The sequence below is a fragment of the Anser cygnoides genome, chromosome 2, assembly GCF_040182565.1.
Source record: "Anser cygnoides isolate HZ-2024a breed goose chromosome 2, Taihu_goose_T2T_genome, whole genome shotgun sequence".
In the NCBI taxonomy this organism is placed as follows: domain Eukaryota; kingdom Metazoa; phylum Chordata; class Aves; order Anseriformes; family Anatidae; genus Anser; species Anser cygnoides.
This window is the reverse complement of record NC_089874.1, coordinates 113,947,853-113,969,639: the sequence shown is the minus strand read 5'-3', so window position 1 is coordinate 113,969,639 and position 21,787 is coordinate 113,947,853. Positions and strand designations below refer to the sequence as shown.

Genomic DNA, 21,787 nt, shown 5'->3' with positions numbered 1-21,787 from the left:
TACATCATTTCATGCCAGACATTAAGCAAACAAGTAAAGGGTACAGACCACAAAGCTGTTACTGAAAACACTTAATCTTCCAAGGTGGATATCAAACGGGCAGTTAAACAATCAATATTCCTTTGAAAAACATGACATTTTATTATCTGTAAATATGCATCTCTTTCTTTTGTCTCTAAAAAGGAAAACAGGAAGCATACGCTTTTGTAGCATACATTTATGGCTACTTAAATCTGTCAAATTTATATATAAGTCGTATCTGGGTAAGTAATACACAGCAAATAGTATCCTGATGGCAGTACTACAACATATAAAGACAAACTATGCTTAGGATCCTTCTGAACTTGTTTGCATACAAAAACTTCTCTGTATTTATATTAGCCAGAAAGGGTACCCATACAGAGCCCCTAAACCCAGGTATTTCTCCTTTCCAGTTCCTTCCCTTGTTTATTTCCTACCAGGCACACCGTCTGAAATATATTTGTAGCTAGCCACAACAAGCATGCTATGTTTTGAGGGTTTTCAAGAAAAAATAAGTTTGAAAACTAAATTTGGGAGTAAAAACACTGCAGCTCTAGACAGGAAAAACTCTTCAGCAACTGGAAAAACATCACCTGTACCTAACAGAGAATATTAATGGTATTAATGTAGGATAAAAATCCTTGCTTTTAATATAATGTGAACATACAGCCATCATTTGGAGTAAAATACATTTAAAGCTTTCACAGCACAGCTCCAGTCTTCCTCCAGCAATCCTGGTCTAGCTACTTGATCCCGACACAGGGAAACCAGATAAAGTCATTGAGCAGAACAGGGGATGCAAGTGCTAACAGGACATCGGTCAGTTACCTTTGGTAGAGCTACAGGGAGAACTTGGAAGATTTCCTCTTCTGGGCATGACCTGTTAGCTGCTGTTTGGAAAACAGGAGATGTGTATGCCTTTATTTTTCCTCTAAAAACATCTCAAAAAGAGCCCGTCCAGCAAAGAAACCAAAAATACACTTCCGCCGCTGCCTCTCTGACTGCCCAACCACCCGTAACGTTTTCCCTCCTCGCTGCAAGCCTCTGCGAAGGAGGAAGTTCAAGTGCTGCGATCTGAAGGGGGGCAGCCCCGGACAGAGGCAAAAACCAAAGCACACCCATCTTTTATTCTTTTGCTTCTGCGCTTTCTTCACCTCCTTGGGCCTGAACATTAATGAAGGTGTCTAAAACGGAGGGGAGAGAGGCGGCGCCACCCACAGACCCCAAACATGACCCACCACGACGACTCCTGTGGCATCTGCTTGCATAAATCACAGGCAAAATTTTGCCTCCTTATTTCCACTGAAACAGAAAATAGCCATGCTTTTATAAAAGTTTTTTGCCTCCTTTTTTTTTTTTTTTTGAATGAAGAACCCCCCCCCAACCAGACCTCAAGAGCAGAAACCACTACTTCCTCACACAAGCTACATGTTTGCTGCTAAATACAGCACAGGACAAGAGAAAAAGCGTGTTGGGTATGACAGTAGAGCTCTGTGTTGATCAGACGTACGAACTGTCAACATGTGATGCTGAATTTTGAAATTTCTGCTTTCCTGTTTCACCTTGTCCAATAAACGGACAGGAAAGATGCCTGTTAGTGTGAGGAACTGTAACACAAAAAAGTAGTTTTCACAGAATTTACTGGATTACAAAATGAAGGCTCAAAAAGCCCACAACTGACCAGCGAAAAGAAAACAAATGCCCAAGTGCTCTTTTCCAACTAGCACAAAGACAAATTTTCCCTACAATTTTTGATTTAGTTATTATTTTAAAAAATAATCCTGACAGATGAGAGCTGGCAGGAACCCCTCGCTGGTGCTCCCCGTCCCCAGGTCCAGGCTGGAGCTGGCCTGAAGGTGCGTAGGGTGGACATCTTGTCCTCAGCACCAAGATCCTCGCCCTGCCGCTCTGCTCCCGCTGGGCCGTGCTGCTCACCAGCACAGACATGGCCTTTTGGGTTGAGGAAACCCACTCCTCTCACAGAGGCCCCACTTTCAAGTAATTTGTAGCTCTGGCAGTTCTTGCTTAGCTTTGTTTTAAGGTGTTGGGTGTCTGAACACCTCACGCAAACAAGATGGAGCACGGTCTGGCGGGACTGACTGTCACCTCACAGCAGGACACAGGCACATTGACTGAAGACATGACCAAACCTTTGAGATATCCTTACTCCAATTTTGTTTTCATTCTAAACTTGAAGGAAACTTGAAAAGCAATGAAGATTTGAAGAGCAATCACAGAATCACGGTCATACTTTGTTAGAAAAGCAAGATCTACACCTCAATTTTCCGTTAGTGCCCACACACCTCCATGGTCTAAGATGTAAAAGACTGGTAGTTTTATGGCTTCAAAAGACATATTTTGAGATTTATGAGGAGAATTTTGTCCGTTTCAGCTGATACTTCAGCACAGAGCAAGCTCTCTGACCCACTGATTTAACCAGAAGTGTGCTGTTAGCTTCAATAAAAACAGAATCGCAGCTATCGTCTACAACACCAACCACTCCCCCAAAAATTGACAGGGAGGACGAGTATACAGACTGGAGCTGGGCTGGACAAAGCGGGAAGCAAAATCTGTGAAAAAACATAAAGGAAAAGCACATGCTGTCTTTTTAAAGTGAGATTTTTTCAGAGGAGCCCAGAGAGTTCCTCAAATTCATGGTTCAGAGACTCCTTCAAAAAAATCTCAGCTTGAATTGCTCTGCTCTCTTTAGCCTGAATAATACAAGACAGACATCTAATCCAGAAAAAAACACTGCAGAAGTGAAGCCAGTTCTTCATTACCATAACCCCCTATCTTGGGAAAGTGGATGCGAGGGTCAAGAGCCTCTCAAAAGCCGTGCTTCTTCTAGCACATGCAGATGACACAAAAAAACAACCAAAACAAGACCATGCTGAAACGTTCCCAGTTTGTGCAAAGCAGCACTGCAACAAATGCAAGCCAACTGCTGGTTATACAGAAGACCGCACCACCATCAACCATGGATAACGTGCTCATTTACCCAGTAAAATATTCAAGATAGGCAATTGCTTGACAGGTTGGAAACCTTACCTCTGCACCTAAAATAGAAAGGACGGGCCTGATCCTGTTCTCACCTGTAGCTGAGCAATTCATAGTCCGTTCATTTCTAGATGCCTCAACCTTTGCAAACACACAACGTTTCATGAGGGCTCTTTCAGCCCCTTCTCTTCCATCCCTCACCTCCCTTCCCAGAGTTAATGAATTCCAGTTACAAGCCCCATCTTTGTGAGGTGCCCTACTGCACAAAACCGAGTGGGCTGGGGGTTAGTTCGTAAGTGATACGGAACAGCAGCAACGAGATTTTGTACAGCCCTGAGCACAGTACCACACTATAAAAATCCATTGCTCCTGTCACAAGGCTACATCCTTGCAGGAGATGAAAGCTGTGAGCTCACAGACTCGCTGGGAGCAAATACGTGTTGCCATTCACATCATGCATTCAACCTTAGCACAAAGCATGAGGCTAGCAATGAAAACTACTGCTGCATTAGCCTTAAAAGTACCTATTTAAGGGTGGTGATAAATTAATAAAAAATTGTATTTTTTACTTTTAAATGCATTTGCTCAAACTACACTCCCTGTTACACCCTAGCACTTATCTTTGAGTTGTATAGCCTTAAATCAATAAGGATTATATTGAGTAAACAAGAAACCAGTATTTATAACAATCTCTTTAAAACAAACAGAAGCACAAAACCTTTTACAATGGAGTACGTTCCTTAAAATAACTGTGCAGACACTTTTGTTACTTGTAAGGCTGAGTTCTGCAGTACCTGGAGCTGCTTCTAAAATAGAAAAACCCTTTTATCCTGAGGCAAGTTACACACGGAAAAATATGGATTTTGCAGATATATTGCAGAAAAAAAGTCACTACGCAGGTACTTAACAATGACACTTTGTGTTCTTCTGTAAATAAGTCTATGTTTTTAAGTAACCAACTCTTACCTGTGTCTTTTTCTACATTAGGTTATGTTAAAAGATGTCATTCCACAAAACAGTAAACACCCCCATTTAAAAATCAAACCCAGATTTGGTTTAAGTAAGAAATCAAAAACATTCCTAACACATATAAAGGGTTGAAAACAGGAGGCTATGTGAGCTCTGTTTTAGAAAGCATAATTACACCTTTGTATTTTAAAGAATGTTCTTCCAAGCCTATTAATAGCAGACTGCCATCTTTCCACACCTTTTTACATAACGTGCTGCAGTACCTGCTCGACTCACCTACCCAAGCAATTAAACCGCACTGTGCACCGCAGCATCAGAAAGCTGTTTTTCCTCTCTTCATATTCTCTGAAAAGCACGCTAGTGTTTTACGATGCTTCATTATGGAACTGACATCATTCTCTTGGAGCAATGCTGAGGTCTATGAAGTTTGCTTGTAACTACCAAGGCTGCTCAGTTCTGCCTAAGTCCCAGGCATCGAAATGGAGCCTTCTTTCTCATGTAGCTCTCTGTCACCTAAAGAGGAGTTCGCTCCCTGCTATGCAAGTTCAACGGGCCCCTACGGACATGTGGGCACATCTTCTGTCACCCCACATTTGCCTGGGTGCAGCCAATTAAAAACTAGGCTGGAAAAGGAGGAAGTGAGCCCCTATTCCTGACGGATCTGCAAGTACTAACTCACGTGCAGAACAACAGGAAAGCAAAACTTTTTGTCTGCAGAGCGCTATGACTGACAAAACACAAGGAATAAAGATGTTGAGGGAAAAAAAAAAAAAAAGATGTTTTCAAGACATGTTTCAGACCATAGCTAATATATGCCATATCCTTCAGACAGGCTGAGTACAGGGGGTTGGAAAGTATAGGTTCCAAGTACATGAGGGTGAACAAGGAACAAGAGGAAGCAAGGTATGGCCTGTATTTGTGTACCTGACCTGAAGGAGATCTGCTCTCTCCATACGTACGCATGGATGTGGTCCAAGCAGGCCTAGAGGCAAAGGGATTTACACGACAGTCATCTCTTGGTTCCCCTTTTTCCATCCCTACATGTTTCAGATGAAACCAGACATCCCTTCAGGTGACAACAGTCCTTTCTGAGCACTGTGACCATACTCTAGGTCCCTGGAGTGCTGAAGCTCTGCTCTCCACTTTCTTCACTGGGATTTGCTGACCCTGTACCTACAGTGGCTCTTTCCCCATCCTGAAAGAGGAAGGGAGAGGATGCAACACAGAGGGAAGAGGACAGAGAGAGGACCAGCCTCCCCAGGCTGCAGAAGGCACAACCTCAACTTCGAGGACTGCAACAGCACCTATGGTTTGCTATTTGTCGATGCGGTGCTAGGACTGCCACCGTACTGCAGCATCACTTCTTTTGCTACACGAAAAAGTACGTGCAGATGTGTCCTGTAGGGTCACGGGCCAGGCCACGCACACCAGAGAGCAAGCGGATGGCTGAAGATACCAGTACCCACTAACAGGCTACAAACCAAGAGGCACTACAAACTTCTCAGCTCTCATCATCCTAACCAAAGCCCAGAGAAAAAGAAAAGCAAGCAGAAAAGTTTCCCCCTGTTTGTTCCACAAGTCTCGTTCCGGTTGAATGATGTGGTGTAGAGAGAAGTCAGCGCAGTGTCACCTTACAGATTTTTCCTGTTACACAAAATAAGAGGATTTTTTTTTCCTTTTGGAGGAAAATTTATGCTTCTTTTGAATGCCTTTACCTATGAACTGATGCGCCTATGGCTGATTTGTCTTGACAACACATAGATTTGAAACCGTAATCATATTTGCCTTGGTAATACGACTACTTGATGGAGCACCAAAATGCAATCCATTGTTGTCTGAAAAATTATTAAAAATAAAGTTACCTGGATTTCAATTTTTTTTTTCTTATCCCATCAATATTATACAGAAAAATCCCTTTTTTTGCAAAGATTCATTTACACGAGTAATTTTATACCCTGCCTAAGTAATTTCATACATATGTAAATGCATACTTTGGGCTTTGCAGGCTCCTGGGTCGGAAAGCACATACCTTCTTTTGCCATCCAAGACAAGCAGAGAAAAACACATTTCAATCGTGGGGAGCAAATCTTTTTTTCCCCCAGGCTTCTATAAAAAACAAAACAACAACAACAACGAAAAAAACACTCCGTACAGAAAGGAAACTAGCCTTTGCTTAACTTTCCATTCACTTCTAAACTTTCCACAACAGAAAACCTTCCTTAGGCAAAAACTTTGAAATGTAGCTGTGCTAAGAGCAATGTTGACTCTGAAACACATCATTAGAACAGAAAATATATTTAACATTCATGACAGGAAGGCAGTTGCTATGCATATAACACAGTAGCCACTGTAAAGGAACCTCACAGTCCCTTAAATATATACTCTCCTACATCTGCATATTGCAGCCTGAAAAGCAAACCTGAAGACATGTGCCAGAGAGATTCCTGAAAGTCTCCCACTGGCACATCATGTTTTCTCCAAACAGCAGTGAATTTTTCCTCTCCTAACCGATCTGCTGAGTTCTTTACCCTTCCTCTTGCAGCAAACAAAACTTTTCTGCTAAGCCCCTCTCATGAAATCAAACACCATTCCTTACATTTCTCAGTGCGTTATTTGCAAACTGTAGGCCAGCAGATACAGGCTCTCCATATGCCAAATAACGTAATTTCTAGCAATCGCACTTCTCGCAGCAAACTGGCACGAGGTTTTTCAGCTGGGTTATTAAAGCAGCCAGCTTTGCGTCTCACAGCACCTGCTGCGTCGCTCAGCCTGGTATCTCGAGGCAGCCCCGCACTCCTCAGCGGCAATTCTGTGTGCAGAACAGAGCGTTTGAGCAAAAGGACTGGTTATGGCCTTGGAGGTATGGTCGTGTGGCCAGAGGTGATGAATTTTGCAGGCATATTTGCATTGGTTAAACAGAATCTGATTTCCCATACTTATCATGGGCTAAGGTCGTGTCTACCGAAGTTTCAATGTACAAAAGTTCCAAAAAGTAAAACCAAACTCCTGCATTTTCAGGTTAAATTAGGCAGATGAGCCTTTATGTTTATGTAGTAGAGAACTTGTCTGAGAGACCACAAACAGCTGAAGTAAGGAAAAATAAATAAATCAGTGTTTGGTTCTGAATCACCATTCGTGCTTCTTGTCTTTACCTCACATCAAACTCTCCACAGAGCCTCCAGCCAGCCCACCTGGCATTTACTGCTTTGAAGCTGAGAAGCCATAGAATCAGTATTACTGGAGATTTCTTTTTTTTCCTTTCAGACAGAATATTTGGAATCTCATATTTGTATTTTAGCCATTTTCAACTGCTCCAAACTAAGCTCTGTCCTTCACCAGAATAATTCTCGAAGTCATAATAATTACTGATTAAAGCATACTTCCTACCCGAAAGATGCCAACAAGCTATGATCTGTCATTATCCCATCTATCTACCACCAAACTATGTTTTTGTGATGGTCTGGAGGGCTGCTGAGTCACATGGATGCTCCTGATTTTCACCACATAGGGATGCCTGCAGAAATACCGTGTGACAGAGCGCCGCGTAGCTCGCTCTTAACAAGAAGGGCCGGCCTGCCTGCCTGCACAGGAGCTTTGCAGCTGACTGATCCGGCTTTAACGCCGTCTCACTTCAAAACTTGTCAAGTTCTGAGACTTCTGCACAGGCAGCTCTGTCTTAGCATGTGTCTGCCTATAAAGATGTCTAATTAATTCCCTAGTAGTTGTGTACACTACGTTCTGTCCCAGCTCCTCTTCAGAATTGACAGCAAAGGGTTTTTTTTTCTTGCCTGATGAATATTATCTTTCTTATTGGCGAAAGATGCTTGCTAAGTATTATAATAAAGCCTGAAATATGCCAGAGCAAACTTCTGGGGGATTTTGTTTAAAGCTCTGCGTCTTAAGGAAACAAGGCTGATGTAACTATGCCGTCCATCTGTCCGTGCGTCCTCGTATTACTGTACTACAGTGACTTCTGAAACACTGGTCAACTTCAACTGATGTCTGAAATACAGCAATGTTTACAGATGTTCCAAGTAAGCCACAGAGAGAGGCTGAAACCTGTGCCCTGACCACAGGGAGAGGCATGCAGAGATCACCGGAGGCGGACGCCAGCCTTTGTGGATGCAGGGCTGGCCACGTTCAGCATGTGTACAGCTCAAAACGCAGACGGGGCTTTATGTTTCCAGTACGACTTGGTCGGTACGGCTTCCTCTGACCTGCAAGATGTCCAGCAAATTCCCCAAACCCTTCTTGGATGCCATTTAACCAAGCCTCCAGTACGCGCAGGCTTTGTGTGGAGGGAAGAGAAGGAAGAGACCTGACTCTTCCAAGCCCACCAGCAGTCCGCAACTGCTCCTGCCGTGCCTGAAGTGACCATGAGGACCCAGCCTCTCTCAGCATGGGCCACAGGACGTGCACAGGACGTGGACGTGCTCCGTGTCCTTCACGGGGCCCTCAGGAGCCTGCAAGCTGCGCGCACGGGGACAGCAAGTCCTCTCCTGGGGGGCTGCCCTCCAGGAACTGTGTCAAACACTTTGGCAAGGACAAAAGCAGCAGGACACCGGTGCCACCACCAAAACAGCCCTTATTATAGAGCCTTAATCCTGTTCTTGAACATTTTTCTTTAGGGTGGCACGGGATGGCCATTCAGGTTTCTGAAACGATGACAGGAGTCACCAAAGCATCCCGTTTTCAGAGGCAGCAATGATTAGTGGTACACAAGGTCGCACACCTATGAAAAGATCAGCATGTGCACTTTCAGCATGTGCACTTTCCATTCACTTCTCAGACCATTAAATTGCTGTTTTCACGCTGTTCTTGTATACCTAATTCTAAAACTCCGGCTGCCTGAAGGGCTTTAGGCTCAGTGAATAACCAAGTCTCAATCGCACACAAAAGGTCCGATGTTTTTTCCAGCAGCTCACAAGCAAGCTCCCGACGTTGGCACGACCCTGAAGGGTGGACAGTGCCCTCCGCTTTTTGTTCTGCTCCTCTTTCAGGACTCTGCCCGCAACACACTCGTTTCTGAGAGGCTCTTCTTTTGTCCCTGAGGTGTTAAGATCGGAGGCATCTTCTGCGGATGTGCAGTGATCCTGGGGGCTCCCTGCAGCGCCAACAACTGCTTGCACCTCGTGAGCCCCACAACGGCCGGGCAAGTCTACAAATCCAGCATCCCCCTCCACTGCGTCTCTCTGGACGATGAATAATTAGGCCAGAACCTAGCTATTTAAAACAGGCAAATGCTTTCATATTTTCAATAACAGCCTGAGCACTTACACAACAAAACGCCGTGGCAGTGAGTGGAGACCTGAACGAGGAAATTGTCTCCCCTCTGCATTGTCAAAACTGAATGAGATGGAAGGTGAAAGGCGCAGAGACTTTCTAATGGGTAGAAACAAATTGAATCTTTACGAGCTTTAATAATCACACATTAATTTCAGAATTAGTCAGGAAATGAGACTTGTTCTGTAGGTCAATAAATTCTGAAGATAAATCCATTTGAGCCACGGTAGCTTAAACATCCTTTTGACTAGATCCCCCCGCCCAGCAATTGCTCAGCAGATATTCCTCTCTATTGCCTTCCCCAAACCAGCTGCTCCAGGAGGAATTCCCCTTCCCATCTGCTGTGACACAGTCAACTGCAACTGTAAGTGGTGTTTAAACTACAAATCCAATCACTGATTTGTTTCCCTACACACTCGTTTCTTACAACCTGAGCCACTGGAAAAAGTCGTGTATAGGAAAGGAACCTTCACGTATGGAAACAACGGTGCTTCTTGCAAAGAAAACTACAGCAAGAAGAACTGTAGGCTTACATAAAAACAAGTACGTGGATGGGATCATTACCTAACCTCCAGACTCTGTAATGATTTTAAATTGGTGTTGCTGAAATCTTGTTCCACAGAAGTCCTGGCTAATTCAGACGAAGCTATTAAAACGAATTATAATTTGACACGAAGGAAAGCCGTGGCACAATCTGGCCCGAGTTTCCAGTAGTGCCCTCAGCCGCCCATTCACCACATAACTGAGACAAACTTCTTCAGCACCAGACAAGAGCCTTCGGCATCAACAAGCCAACTACTGCACAAGCGTTTTTTCCCATTTACGTGTAATTACACCCTAGCCTCCGAACAGCTAGGAGCTCCACGTCCTTTTTTGAATCATTTACTCCCCGTGAATACACAGGGAGCACAAACCCAAACCACATTAATGATAACCCTGTTAAATATAAACCAGTGCACAATTATACAAACTGCTAACACAAACAAAACAAAACAAAACAAGCCAGGAAACTCTGATTAGACGTTCACGATGGTTTCTGAAAACTAAATAAAAACAACAACATAATGCAGCCCGTCTTGCCTGATATGGTAGTAGAAAATGGTTTCATGTTACCACATAACTTACGTGTCCAAGCACAGGACTAGCCTTTTCAAACAACACCTCAGACTCAATTTCAAGCCTGCTGCAAGGAGAACGAAAGGGAGGGAGGAGAGACAGCAGAGGTACACGGGAGCTACCAAAATCCCTGATTTCCCTCTCTGCTCTGCATCCTCCTTCAGGTGAGCCGAAGTCTGTCCCCGGTGCCTGGTCCCTGCCTCCCACCCGCATCGCGCCCGTAAGGGCAGGCCATGTGCCGGCCATTTGGCTCCTTCGTCTCCGTTAGGAGAGCGGCAGCAGGTCTGCTTGAACTCCCTGTTCTTGGGCTGGCGCCAGCAGCGTGCATGCCTATGATTTATCTTTTCGTGCGGCGAAGAGCGAGCCTCGCTATCAGAGCCCGAGCAGTGCCTTTCCGCCGAGATGCGGAGCGAAGGCCGGGTACAACCTCTGCGCGCACGCCGCCACCTCAAGTCCGTCCCATTTCTATATTTAAGAATATATGTTTTCCAAAACACAAACGCATCTTTTGAACCCAAGCCAAAGCCTGCCCTGGACCGCACATGTGCCGCGTCACGGCCGTCAGCGGAGCTGCGGGCTTCACGGGGAGCTCTGCTTCGCTACCAGCGAGTGCTGGGGAGTTGCACAAGGTCTTTGCCACAGCCGAACCTAACTCTCAAGAAAACAAAACCCAGCTCCTTCCTTACATCGCACACCACAAGCGGCAGAGCACTCAGGGAGGGCCGTTACGGGCAGGTTGTGGAAGGAGGAATTCAGAGAGCAGCAAAGAGGGGCAAGGGAAAGCAACGATGGGATGAGGGGGAAGAAGTGATGCAGGTGGGATCTGAGCACCTCTCCCAGAGCCGAGCACGGGACCAAGGAGTGCAAGCACAGAAAAACGAGGAGGATCCTTGGGAATACAGAAAGATGGCACGGGAATCCTGCACGGATAATCAGCTCACTAAGTGGAAGGCTGTGGAGAATGCAGGCTGTCGGACACCAGGAGCGAACTGCTGAGCGCACTGTCACCGACAAGTTCCAGAGCAGGACAGCAGCCCCCAAACCTGTGGGTCACAACCAGCTCCCAAGGCCATGGGTGCTCTCCTGGAGTACCCCCGATCTCTCCAAGCCAGTTGGTTGTGAATGAGCTTTTTCTGCAGCAACCTCTGCTCAGTTACCCTCCTGAACCCTGGCAGCAACAGCACGTGACTCCAAGTCTACCTGCTTGTCCGAGGGAGCGACGCGGAGCGAGCGTGGCGAGCAGGGAAGGTGGGAGCGGTTGGCTGGGAGCACGCAGTCGTCTCCTCCGGCTTCCAGCCTGCTTCTCCCTCAGCCTGCGATACCCGGGCACGATGCGGTGCGGGAGAGAGCTCTCAGTACGCGTGGCGCAGCTGCCCCACGTGCATTTGCGCGTCCCTAGCCCAAAAGCGGTGGTTGTTCAAGGAGGTGAGGTTACACGCTCGGGGCGAGCGAGCTCGGTAACGGGGAAAAGGTTGCCCTGAGGCGGGGAACGGCATGTAGGGGCAGCAAGAGCTCGTGGATGAAGGTGGAAACGCCTTCCCGCGGGGAAGGAAGGAGGGAAGGAGGAAGGAAGGAGGAAGGAAGCAGGGAGGGAAGCGGTTTCCCACCTGCCGCTGCCCGGGGCCGCCCCCCCGTCCCGTCCCGTCCCGTCCCTCCCCGTGCCCCGCCGCCGCTTACCGGGATCGCTGCAGCTCGAAGGCGGCGGCGGGGCCGGGCTGCCCCAGCTCGCAGCCTCCTCCACCGCCGCCCTGGGGGCTGGCGCGGCCGAAGGGCACGGGCAGCACGCCGGCCGTGAAGGAGTTGAGGCGGCCGCGGCTCCCCGCCGCCGCCGCGGCGCCCAGGAAGGCGGCGGCCGGCACCTGCACGGCGGCGAAGGCGTCCTCCTCCTCCTCCTCGTCCTCCTCGCCGCCGCCCTCCTCCTCCTCCGCCCCGCCGCGGGGCCGGGGGGGCTCGGCGGGCGCCGCCGGGGGGCTGCCCAGCCGCGGCGGCGGCGGCGGGGGCGGCGGCGGGGCCTGGCGGGGCCTGGCGGCGGGGCCGTCGGCCGGAGGAGGCGGCGGCGGCGGCGGGGGCCGCCCGTCGAGGGAGATGCTGGTGAGGAAGGAGAGCGCGGCCTGCCTGCGACGGGGGTCGCCGCGCGGCGGCGCCGCCGGCCCCGCTCCCGTTGGCAGCGGCGGCCCCGGCCCCTTCCTGGGGCAGGGCTCCGGCGGCGGCGGCGGCAGGGGCCCGGCGGCGGCGGGGCTGCCGGGGCTGGCGGCGGCGGCCGCCATTGCGCGTGGCTGTGCCGGCCGGCTGCCCGCTGCCCGCCGCCTCCCTGCCCTGCGGCCGGGCGCTGCGCTCTCGCTGCCGGGCTCCCCGCTAGGGCAGCGGGCGGGCGGCGGGGCGAGGCTGCCGTCGGGCCGCCGGCGGGGCCGCCCCGGAGGGCCGCATGGGGGTGCCGCGGCTATCACGTGCGGAGCGGGGAGCGGAGCAAAACAAAAGCCCGGCCAGCAGCCCGCAGCAGCAGGAGGAGGAGGAGGAGGAGGAGGGAGAAGGGTGGGTCTCGGCGAGCTCCCTCCTTTCAACCTCTCTCCGCTTTTTTTTTTTTCTTTCCCCCTTCCCTCCTCCTCCTCCTCCTCCTCCTCCTCTTCTTCCCTTCCTGGATGCGAGGGGGCGGGCGGGAGCAGGGGGAGGTGGAGTCTGTGCCCACATGGCCCGCCGGGCTGACACCGCCGTGTCCCCACCGGCAGCACCCCGGCCCGGCTGCTGCAGCGAGCCGGCGGCCCGGGAGACACCTCACAAGACCCCCAAACCATTAAAGCGCCATTAAAACACCTCACGAGACCCTCCAAACCATTAAAGCGCCATTAAAACACCTCACGAGACCCCCCCAAACCATTAAAACACCATTAAAACACCTCACGAGACCCCCAAATCATTAAAGCACCTCACGAGACCCCCAAACCCCCCTTCCCTCACCCCCTTCACCCCAAGCCTTCGCTCTGCCCTGCTCCGGGGGCAGTGGGGTTTTTCAGGGTGCCCTCTCGCCCCCAGCCCCACTGGCCCGAGGCCAGTGCCATCACAGCACGGAGCGCCTTCGTTTCTTCATCGCTTCACTGGCTCAGCTCAGCCTTGCTACAAGTGTTTTTGTCCTTATGTAAGGGCTGGATAACACAAACACCAGCACGCACGGTCCTTGTGAGACAGCAACGTGCACCTCCTTCATGAAGCATTACAATGACGTGTATTATTATGTCCCTGTTACAGTTTGCTGATAGTTTACAGCCCTCTCAGACTGTCACAAAGAAAGCAGTGCCCCCTATGATTTGATCAAAAGTTTGCAGATTTGATCAACAAAGCTGGGTGTTTGGTCACAGAGGAAAACCTAATGCTATTAATTTTGAAGCAGCTATGGACCCAGGTTTGCCTTCCTCTCAAAACTGACCTTTTGAGCATTCAATGACCTTAGGAATGAGCTCTGTGACTCGGATTGATTTGTGAAAGTCTGGCCTTTACTCACCCTGGGTGCCCCAAAACCCTGCCTTTAAGGCCCCGACGTCCCTGGGGTGGGCTCTGCAGGCTCCTGATGCGATAAGGATGCTGTAACAGGCAGCATGGATGGGAAATGCTGGGGGAAAGGGAGCGTTTCCCAACCCCCACCTCCTTCTAGATCCAAGTGCTATTTTGAGATGGGCATTCCCACTTCAGACTGCTCTCTTGAGGCTTAAGCTGATGCTGTCTTCCCTAGCAGATGGCACCGGTGTGCTCGTCCCTGTGGTGCATCGGGGACGGATGGTTTGGTTGGGAAGCGGGTGGGCCTGAGTGCCGGACTCACCTCCCCAGAGGAGAGCCCAGCTGGCACATCCTGTCTGTAAGGGAGGTGCTCTGTACCCCGGTGATCACCACGAGTCCTTCCAACTTCTCTTTTGGAGAGGAAGCGTGAGGAATTGCTCCCGACTGGCAGCCCCGGTGCTGCAGCAGGAGGCAGTGGGGCGGCTGGTGCTAGGGAAGCGATGCGCTCAGGTCCCGTGGAGAAGCTCAGGGTGCCTTATGAGACAGTTCCACTTTTAAAAGAATTCAGGACTCTTTCGGGGAGGACTCCTGGGCCACACAGGGAAGTGCCATAGCTTCATAGCCTGACAGTCAGCACGTTCCCTGGGTGCTGACCTCTGACCCGAGGACTGCTTCTGTGTTGTAGGTCATGAACGTCACACCTTCCACATTACAGCTGAGTGAGGCATACACTCCTTTTTTACCTCTTGCATTTCTGACAGGAAGAAGCCACAGTGTGCATTTTTCCCCGGAGCTCAAAAGCTTGCTATGGCAACTGAGTCCAGGAGCGTATTTTCCAAATCCAGCCTCTACCAGGAGATAAGCACGGTAAAAGAGAAACGCCACCAAAATGCTGGGTGCAGGTTCAAGAGGTTTGTCTAACCTGGGGCAATTCTTATGCGTAAAGTGTGCGCTCCTTTTACAAAATCCCCCTTGTGGTGGGATAAATGTGAGCATTATGTTGCTTTGGAGGCATAACCTCTGCTCTAGAACACTTCTGAAGCTGTTCTAGAGAAAACTGTTAGACCCCCTTGTCCTCACAGGTGTCCAAATACATTTTGGCACCTGATACACTGTGTACAATTGGGAAGACTCATGTGAATGGATGAGTTTATCGAACCTCCTTACATCAAAGTTAGAGGGACTGGGATAAATTGTAGGTCTTTGCTAAGCTGGGGCATTTGGCTGAGGTCACCAGGTTCTTGTCACCTCTTGCAACCTCTGCAGAGCCCATATCTGTGTGCCCATCAGCCTAACTTCCTCAGGGGACCTCAACAAATGCTCCTGTGGGCACCGTGTGGGTATGGACTGCCTTTTCCAACAGTGCTGCTGAAGATGGGTTAAAACATCCCTTCCACTGCACACGAGAACAAACCCGTTTGAGAAAGCAACATACAACAAGAAAAACACGACTTTTTCAGTCTAAAGTGAAGCTATTTTTGTTAATGAGTGGGGCACCACAGTACAGAGAAAATTGGCATGTTAGAAATACCAGGTTCTCTAGACCTATTTATATGTTTAGTAGCAAATTAAAACGAATATGTACAACCTAAGGTGAATATTTTTTTCCTAGTTACTTACATCCTTTTGATCTGTGCTTAGCAGAACTGTAGATGATTGCGCGGGCTATAGGAGTCTTGTTTGCCGGAGGTTATGTGGAAATGTTAAACAAATTGACTTTGCTGGTTCAAACTTTTTTCTTTGATGGGGAACCGGTGGTTGACTAGAGGAAATAGCAAACTTGAAAGGAAAACCAAAAAGACATATTCTGGAAACTTGCTTCTGTGACTGTTTTTTAAATCATTTTCCTCTCCAATTTCTCTTCCAACCAACCAGCTCTACCCAAGTGCAAGCAAATGTTTTTATTTCAGAGGTCACAGGCTTATGTAAGTGGTTGGATGACAAGTGGTAATAGGAGTGGAAGAGCGTGATAACTTTTTTACCCAGCGCACAAAATGCTGGAAGAGAGAGAGAGACTCATCAGCTGTGGGTGTCTGGAGACAACGAGGAACTGGGGGAGCCAGTTGACACAGGTGAGTGGAGAGGCCAGGTTTAAAGATTTTGAGGAGGGTAGAGGGATATTGGACAAAAAAAAAAAAAAAAGAAAAAAAAAAGTGAAAGCTCAGCAATTTACCAGTCTGGGAAATGAGACTGTAGAAGTGGTGCCTCTGCCTTTGTAGGAAAGTGAATCCAAGCGTGGAAGCCTTATGTTGTCTTGGTTTTAGCGTAACTAGTGCGAAGGGAGCCCTGTTGCAACGCGAGTGTGCAGCCAACAGGAGTTGAAGAGCAAGTCTGAAAGGCCACGGAAGGTTGAGCCGAAGCTGTGCGCCTGAATGGCTTGCCACCTCAAGCTTAAAAACATATTTGCAGGTGTATTGAAAACTTTGCCTGGAACTTGAGTTAGAGACAAGATTTGTATTATATTGAGAGTTAACTCTGCAGGAATAACCAGTCCTGAGTCACCAACGTGAGTCACCAGGCCAGTGCTTGAGTGTCCTCAGTGCAGTGTTTGTGTGCTTGGGCGATAAAAACAAGTTTCTTATTGTCATTGACACACGTTAGAGCTGCAGGAGGAAGGCAGCTAGTGGAAGGAAAAGCAAATGCAATTCTCTCTTGCCGTTTTCACAGCATTGTTTTCTGACTGTCAGGATCAGCCCGGTAATGTTGTTATATGCAAAGCTCAGCAGAGAAGTCATCTGAAGGTGGTACTGCGTCACTTCTGTAGTTGAGAACAGAAGCAACTGTTACCCATGGTCATGGATCCCACTGTCGGAGCTCAGCAGCTAGGCAGATTTCTGTAGCCTGTGAGCACACTTGCTGTGCAAGACTTCGGAGAAACAATAAATCAGCGATCTTATAAACGATTTGGCTTTTTTTAGTTCCTCCCCAAAGTCCCTTTTTGGAATACAATTGCACTTCAATAGAAGAAAGAAGCTGTAACATTGAAGAAGGACTTGGAATATGAATTTAATAATCCTTCTGCTTAAAAGGAGCGTCTGGCAGAAATAAAATAGAGGGAATTTAAACACACTTCACTGAAAGCCATAGTTAAGAATGGAAATTGGATAAAGACAGTACAAATTCTTTACAAAAGACTAATACTGCATCTGGATAGTAAGTCCTATTTCAGTGCCAGGCCCTAACCTTAAGTCTGTTGTAAATTTAGCCTGATTCTCAGAAAAGCTAAGTACTTGCTTCCCACTGGTAATTCTTCAGGAGCCTGAGTGTTTTATTTTTTGAAGTCTGCTCTTGCTAATTGGATATAAAAGCTTGACACTAACATGCTTGTTGCCTTGTTTAAAAAACAGAGTTCCCTGGATATGCAGAGACCCACACTTGTCTCTTTACCAGGAACCTAACTTTGTTTTCTTGCATTGTTCTAGGGTGTGTGCCAACATTAGCTAGTTAACATAGACAGAATTCTTATACAGCAGTGGTAAAGTGGGAGAGATTTGGGGTCGCCTAGCATTATGGTTGGAGCACTGTGGGCAAGATCCTGTGCATAACTGTCAGGAAGCGCAGAAGCAGATGCCCTTGGCGAAGATGAAACGGTGCCTCCACAGCTCAGCTGACATGCAGATATAAAGGTCACCAAATTAACCTGCTAATTATTTAAGATGTCAGAGGTGTGGCATGTGTGGTGTTTGTGTGCGTGTTGTACCGCCTTGAAAGGCTTCTGAGGTCTTCAGTAGGCTAGCAGTACACGTGTGGGTGGTGGGGCCAATTTGGTAGATGTTTGTCTCTTCAAGAAATTAGGGCACTCTAGTTAAGTGGTCAAAACCGGAATATATATCATTATTCCAACATACCATACCTTTAGGTGGGGCTGGTGGCAACAGTTTTTTAATAAGACTACTTAACATTTTCCATTGTAACACCTTGGCATTTTCTATGCTAGATCCTCTTCAGGCCAAACATTTTTTTTTCAGGAAACTTTGGTCAAAATGGTTATGCCAGCTCCAAGAGCAGGAACAAGAAAAACACATTGCTTCGCCCACATTAGAAATTCTTTTGACCTTTGCTTTGAAATCCCCAAGCATTCCTGCACTGAAACAAGAATTTAGGAGGTGGGCTTCTGTGTCTGAGGTGGGGCTGGGGGAAGGAGGAGGGAGTGCCCTTCCTGTCAAAATCCACCCACCTCGGTCCGATTTTAAGCCTTTGAATCATAGCATGCATGTGCTAGCTGGAGACTTATTACTGCCTAGCAGCTAAAACTGCCTGTGATGTCTTCCCTGAGCAAACCTCAGCCTTCTGCATTTCCTGAACTAGCTGAGTGCACCCAGTCCCCAGACCTACAGGAGTGCAGGAAGGGATGTTCCCAGCTGTTCTGGGTCACGGTGGAGGCAGCTGCTGAAATATGGGTTCGGGACAGGCAAGTGGTGCAGAGGAGGGAGCCGTAAGGTTGGGTGCAGGGAGGGAAGGAGCTGCACGAGGAGAAAACACCGTCCTCCCTTCTGATGGATGCACTGCGAGGGGGCTGAGGGGAAGCACACCCAGCCTGAGTTCTCCTTCCTCAGTTTTTGCACACTTGTATTTTTAAAGTTACTCATTCAACTTAGGCTCGGTTTGAGGATTTCTGTTGTTGGTGGTGTTTGTTTGCTGTATATACTTCTGGATCCCTTAAGGACCCACACTCAAACAGGAGCTCTGTTTTACTAGTTGTTGCTAAAATGCTGACCCGTGCTGCAATGAGCTTGCAGGGTAAGTAGACAAAACAAGGAAGGTGGCCGTGTCTGAGCTACAACTGGAATGTAGCAGTTTCTGGCTCCTATTTGTGTGATTAAATGGGAACAGGGCCACATAGCTCCTCCCTCCCTTGGAAAACAAAAACCGTGGACACTTGTGCAGAAAACAATTCTGGTCTGTGTTTGTCCTTGTCTCACTGCAGTTTCTTCAGATTTTTTTTTTTTTTGGTATCATAGTAAGTTAACGTAGGTGTGAGGTTCAAGAATGCAGTGGTCTTTATTCAGGTGAGGAGAACAGGCAAATGTCCTGTCTTCCTGGCAGTCTCCTTAAGCAGACAGATAAATAAAAAGCAGCTTGTAATGGCAGTAGAACAAAACAAGACTTACCACTAAAAAGAGCTTTTTTTTATGTTTTTCATAAAGTGACAGCTGTGATTTATCCCATTCTTTACCATTTTGAGATAATTTGGAATTGAATATAGAATCACTGGATATTAAGATTTCAGTGGGAAGCCTGGGAGAACATCCGTCATCACCATGGTATTTGTTAATTTTTAATCGTCTAGGGATAATTTTAAAACATAGCTGCAGGTTTCTGAAACATTCATGTGAGCAAGTCTTTAGGTACGTTGGCTGCCTAGGGTAGGAAAATCCTCCAGTTCACAGGACAGTCTGACCAAGTTGCTGCGTGAGAGGGAAAATACTGTTGACACCTTCTGAGACACGGTCTTCAGTGAGGGTAAAAACATTAAATAAATAGCATCTGAAGTTCCCAAATGGGCATGCTGCTGGAGTGTTTTACTTCAGAGACTGTTGCATGAGTTCATCCTGTCTGTAAAAGTTTAATAACCAAGTTGAAAAGAAAAAAAAAAAGTTCAAGGGATTTTTTTTTCTCCTCTTGAAAATATTTAATTCAGTGTGAACGAAGGAGGCACATGGAAAATTTTGGCAGAGCGAGCTGAGGTTTTGCACTGTCTCAATGGCATTTTTCTGCCTGTGTGCAATGCGATCCCCCATGAACGCCACGCTCGGTATGCTCCAGGATTTCAGGGTAAATTGTCAAGCCCTGTGAACTTCAGGAGATCCTCAGCAGGTGGAGATCGTCCCCAGCTGGTAGGAATCTTGAAACCCTTGAAGTAGAGCAGGCTCCCCTCATGCCACCTCGGCCAGCCTGCACACGTGGCCTGGGCCCCTTCTCCTTGCCCTCATGGTGGGCACAGGCCCTGCCTGGGTCTTCTCTGAACAATACTCCTGTGCAAATATTTGCCACGGGCGAATTTCCAGCATAATAGTGCCCAGCAAGGTCAGCTCTGCCTCTTTCCCAGGGCGGCCAGATAAACTGGCACAACGCACTGAGGGAGACGGAGTGGCGGTGACCTTGGCGGGGCTGGGGCCAGTCTTGGCCACAGGCCGGGTGTGAGGTGGTAGGGCAGCTCCACTCCCCCAAAAACCCTGAATAAACACTGCTAATGCTGGTGTGTGGATGTTTGGGAGTCCCTGTGGCCAGGTGAACTCTCTGAGGGGGCTGAGGGCCTGCTAGGGTGTGGGGACACTCAGAAACGGCATAGGTGGCCCGACCCTGGCATGGACGCCCAAGGGTTATGTCTGGAGAATGGGTTTTCTTCTTCATCACACCAAGATGTGTGTGAAGGGAGACCCCTAAGGGAGACCCCTAAATCCTACTGCTTGCTTTTGTGTTGGATGGGGAGGGAGTCCAGCCTTCATGAAGTACAGAAAATTCATCCTCAGAGGAATGACCAGAGACAGCTGGCTGCAATTCAGGGGGCAAAACAGCAGCTCAATCCTACCCCGAATAACCACAACTTGTTATATGCACATCTTGCATAGTCTGATAACGACTAAAACTGCTAAAAAATGGTCTGAACGGGATGCCTTCTTCCCTCAGAAAAGTTTTGGCAGGGAACTGCCAAAAGAAAATTAATAAAATGAAAAAATAAGCAGCAAAAGAAAATGAAACAAATGGAAAAGTGGTCCCATGGCAGGAGAGATCCAAAGTCTTCTGCTGTCTCCACTCCAACTGAGCAGCATCTTCATGTAATAATCTTTATGCAGAGATCAATGAGGCTGTTTAAATAAAAGAAGCATTTAGGTGTAAAAGAAAGCCAGAGAAGAGAGACTGCATTCAAATCAAAAGACTAAAATTCAAGCCTCCTTGAGCCCCAAGGAAAGGATAAATCCTTTAAGCTGTGAAGAAGTAAATGCTGGAGAAAGTCCGTGAAATCCATTCTAAAGTTTATCACAAAATAAAACTCAGTTAAGGGCCAGAAAGGAAACTGAACATTTCAAAGATGTGGCAATGTAGCAGAAGAGAACAGCTCTGCTAGCATGACATTTTGTCTGTATTTGGTGCATCTGCAGGTCTTTCTGTTTGGAAGCTTGACACACCAGTAATTCCTTCTTCCAATGTGAAAATAAATAGTTTATTTCTAATTTACTGCAATGTCTCTGGAGGTGGCTGTTTTTTTTTGTGCTAGCCCCTCAGGAAAGAAAGAAAATGTTCAGATACACACCAAAAAGGAATTAACTAGATTTTGGCTATATATATATATAGCCAAAGACATATATGTGTGTGTGTGTGTGTGTGTATGCAAGTATATATAGAGAGATAGATATTTCATTTTCCCCTGCGGGGATGTAATCCAACCAGATATAATAGGACATAATGAATACACTCAAACTAGAGCAATAGCAAGGATATGTAGCAGAACTATTCTGCTGGCTGTTTTTGGAAATGTTTTAGCTGTTTCCATCATGCCAGCATGACTGTGTTCCTATGGGAACAAGCTTCCTCATAGCAAGAGGCTTCTATAGCAAGAGAAGGTGACTCCTGGCTAAAAACTTGGGGTTTAGCACAAAACTTAATTCTCCGTAAATATTATTTTTTTCTGTGATATTTGGATTACATTCACTCATTTTCAGAACTAATTAATTATTTTTTTTTCTACTCTGTCAATGAGGCAAGATGCTATCAGCTACATTAAAACTGTCATTAGGACTAGCTAGTAGATCCTCAATAGTAAAAGCTTGTTCACACCCTCCTTGCAAGTATGGTGTTGCTTCCAAGAGCTGCATCCCACTGATGGTACTCCTTTTGAAAGGCACCATGCTGCAGCAGTAATCCCATACGCTTTAATAGGACTATAGGTGAATTAAAGTAGTAGTATTCG

At 47.5% G+C, this 21,787-nt stretch overlaps 1 protein-coding gene and 1 long non-coding RNA gene across 5 annotated transcripts in view; one reads left to right on the top strand and one right to left on the bottom strand.

Annotated features, from left to right (window-relative positions):
• CABLES1 (Cdk5 and Abl enzyme substrate 1) overlaps positions 1–12,959 on the bottom strand; it is a 66,186-nt gene extending 53,227 nt beyond the window's left edge. For both annotated transcript variants that reach the window (XM_066992858.1, XM_066992859.1), the window contains exon 1: positions 12,064–12,959. In XM_066992858.1, the coding sequence (XP_066848959.1) occupies positions 12,064–12,653 (590 nt within the window). In that variant the 5' untranslated portion in view covers positions 12,654–12,959. The remainder of the gene's footprint in view (positions 1–12,063) is intronic.
• LOC125184879 (uncharacterized) lies at positions 10,851–19,786 on the top strand. 3 transcript variants are annotated; one of them, XR_010829646.1, is made up of 4 exons: positions 12,389–12,477; positions 14,637–14,742; positions 15,786–15,947; positions 16,543–19,786. It is a non-coding gene; the product is annotated as an uncharacterized lncRNA (long non-coding RNA). The 3 variants fall into 3 exon arrangements; XR_010829644.1 differs by lacking the exon at positions 12,389–12,477 and adding an exon at positions 10,851–11,811 and having other exon boundaries at positions 14,637–15,947; XR_010829645.1 differs by lacking the exon at positions 12,389–12,477 and having other exon boundaries at positions 13,003–14,742.
• Positions 19,787–21,787: the final 2,001 nt, after the last annotated feature.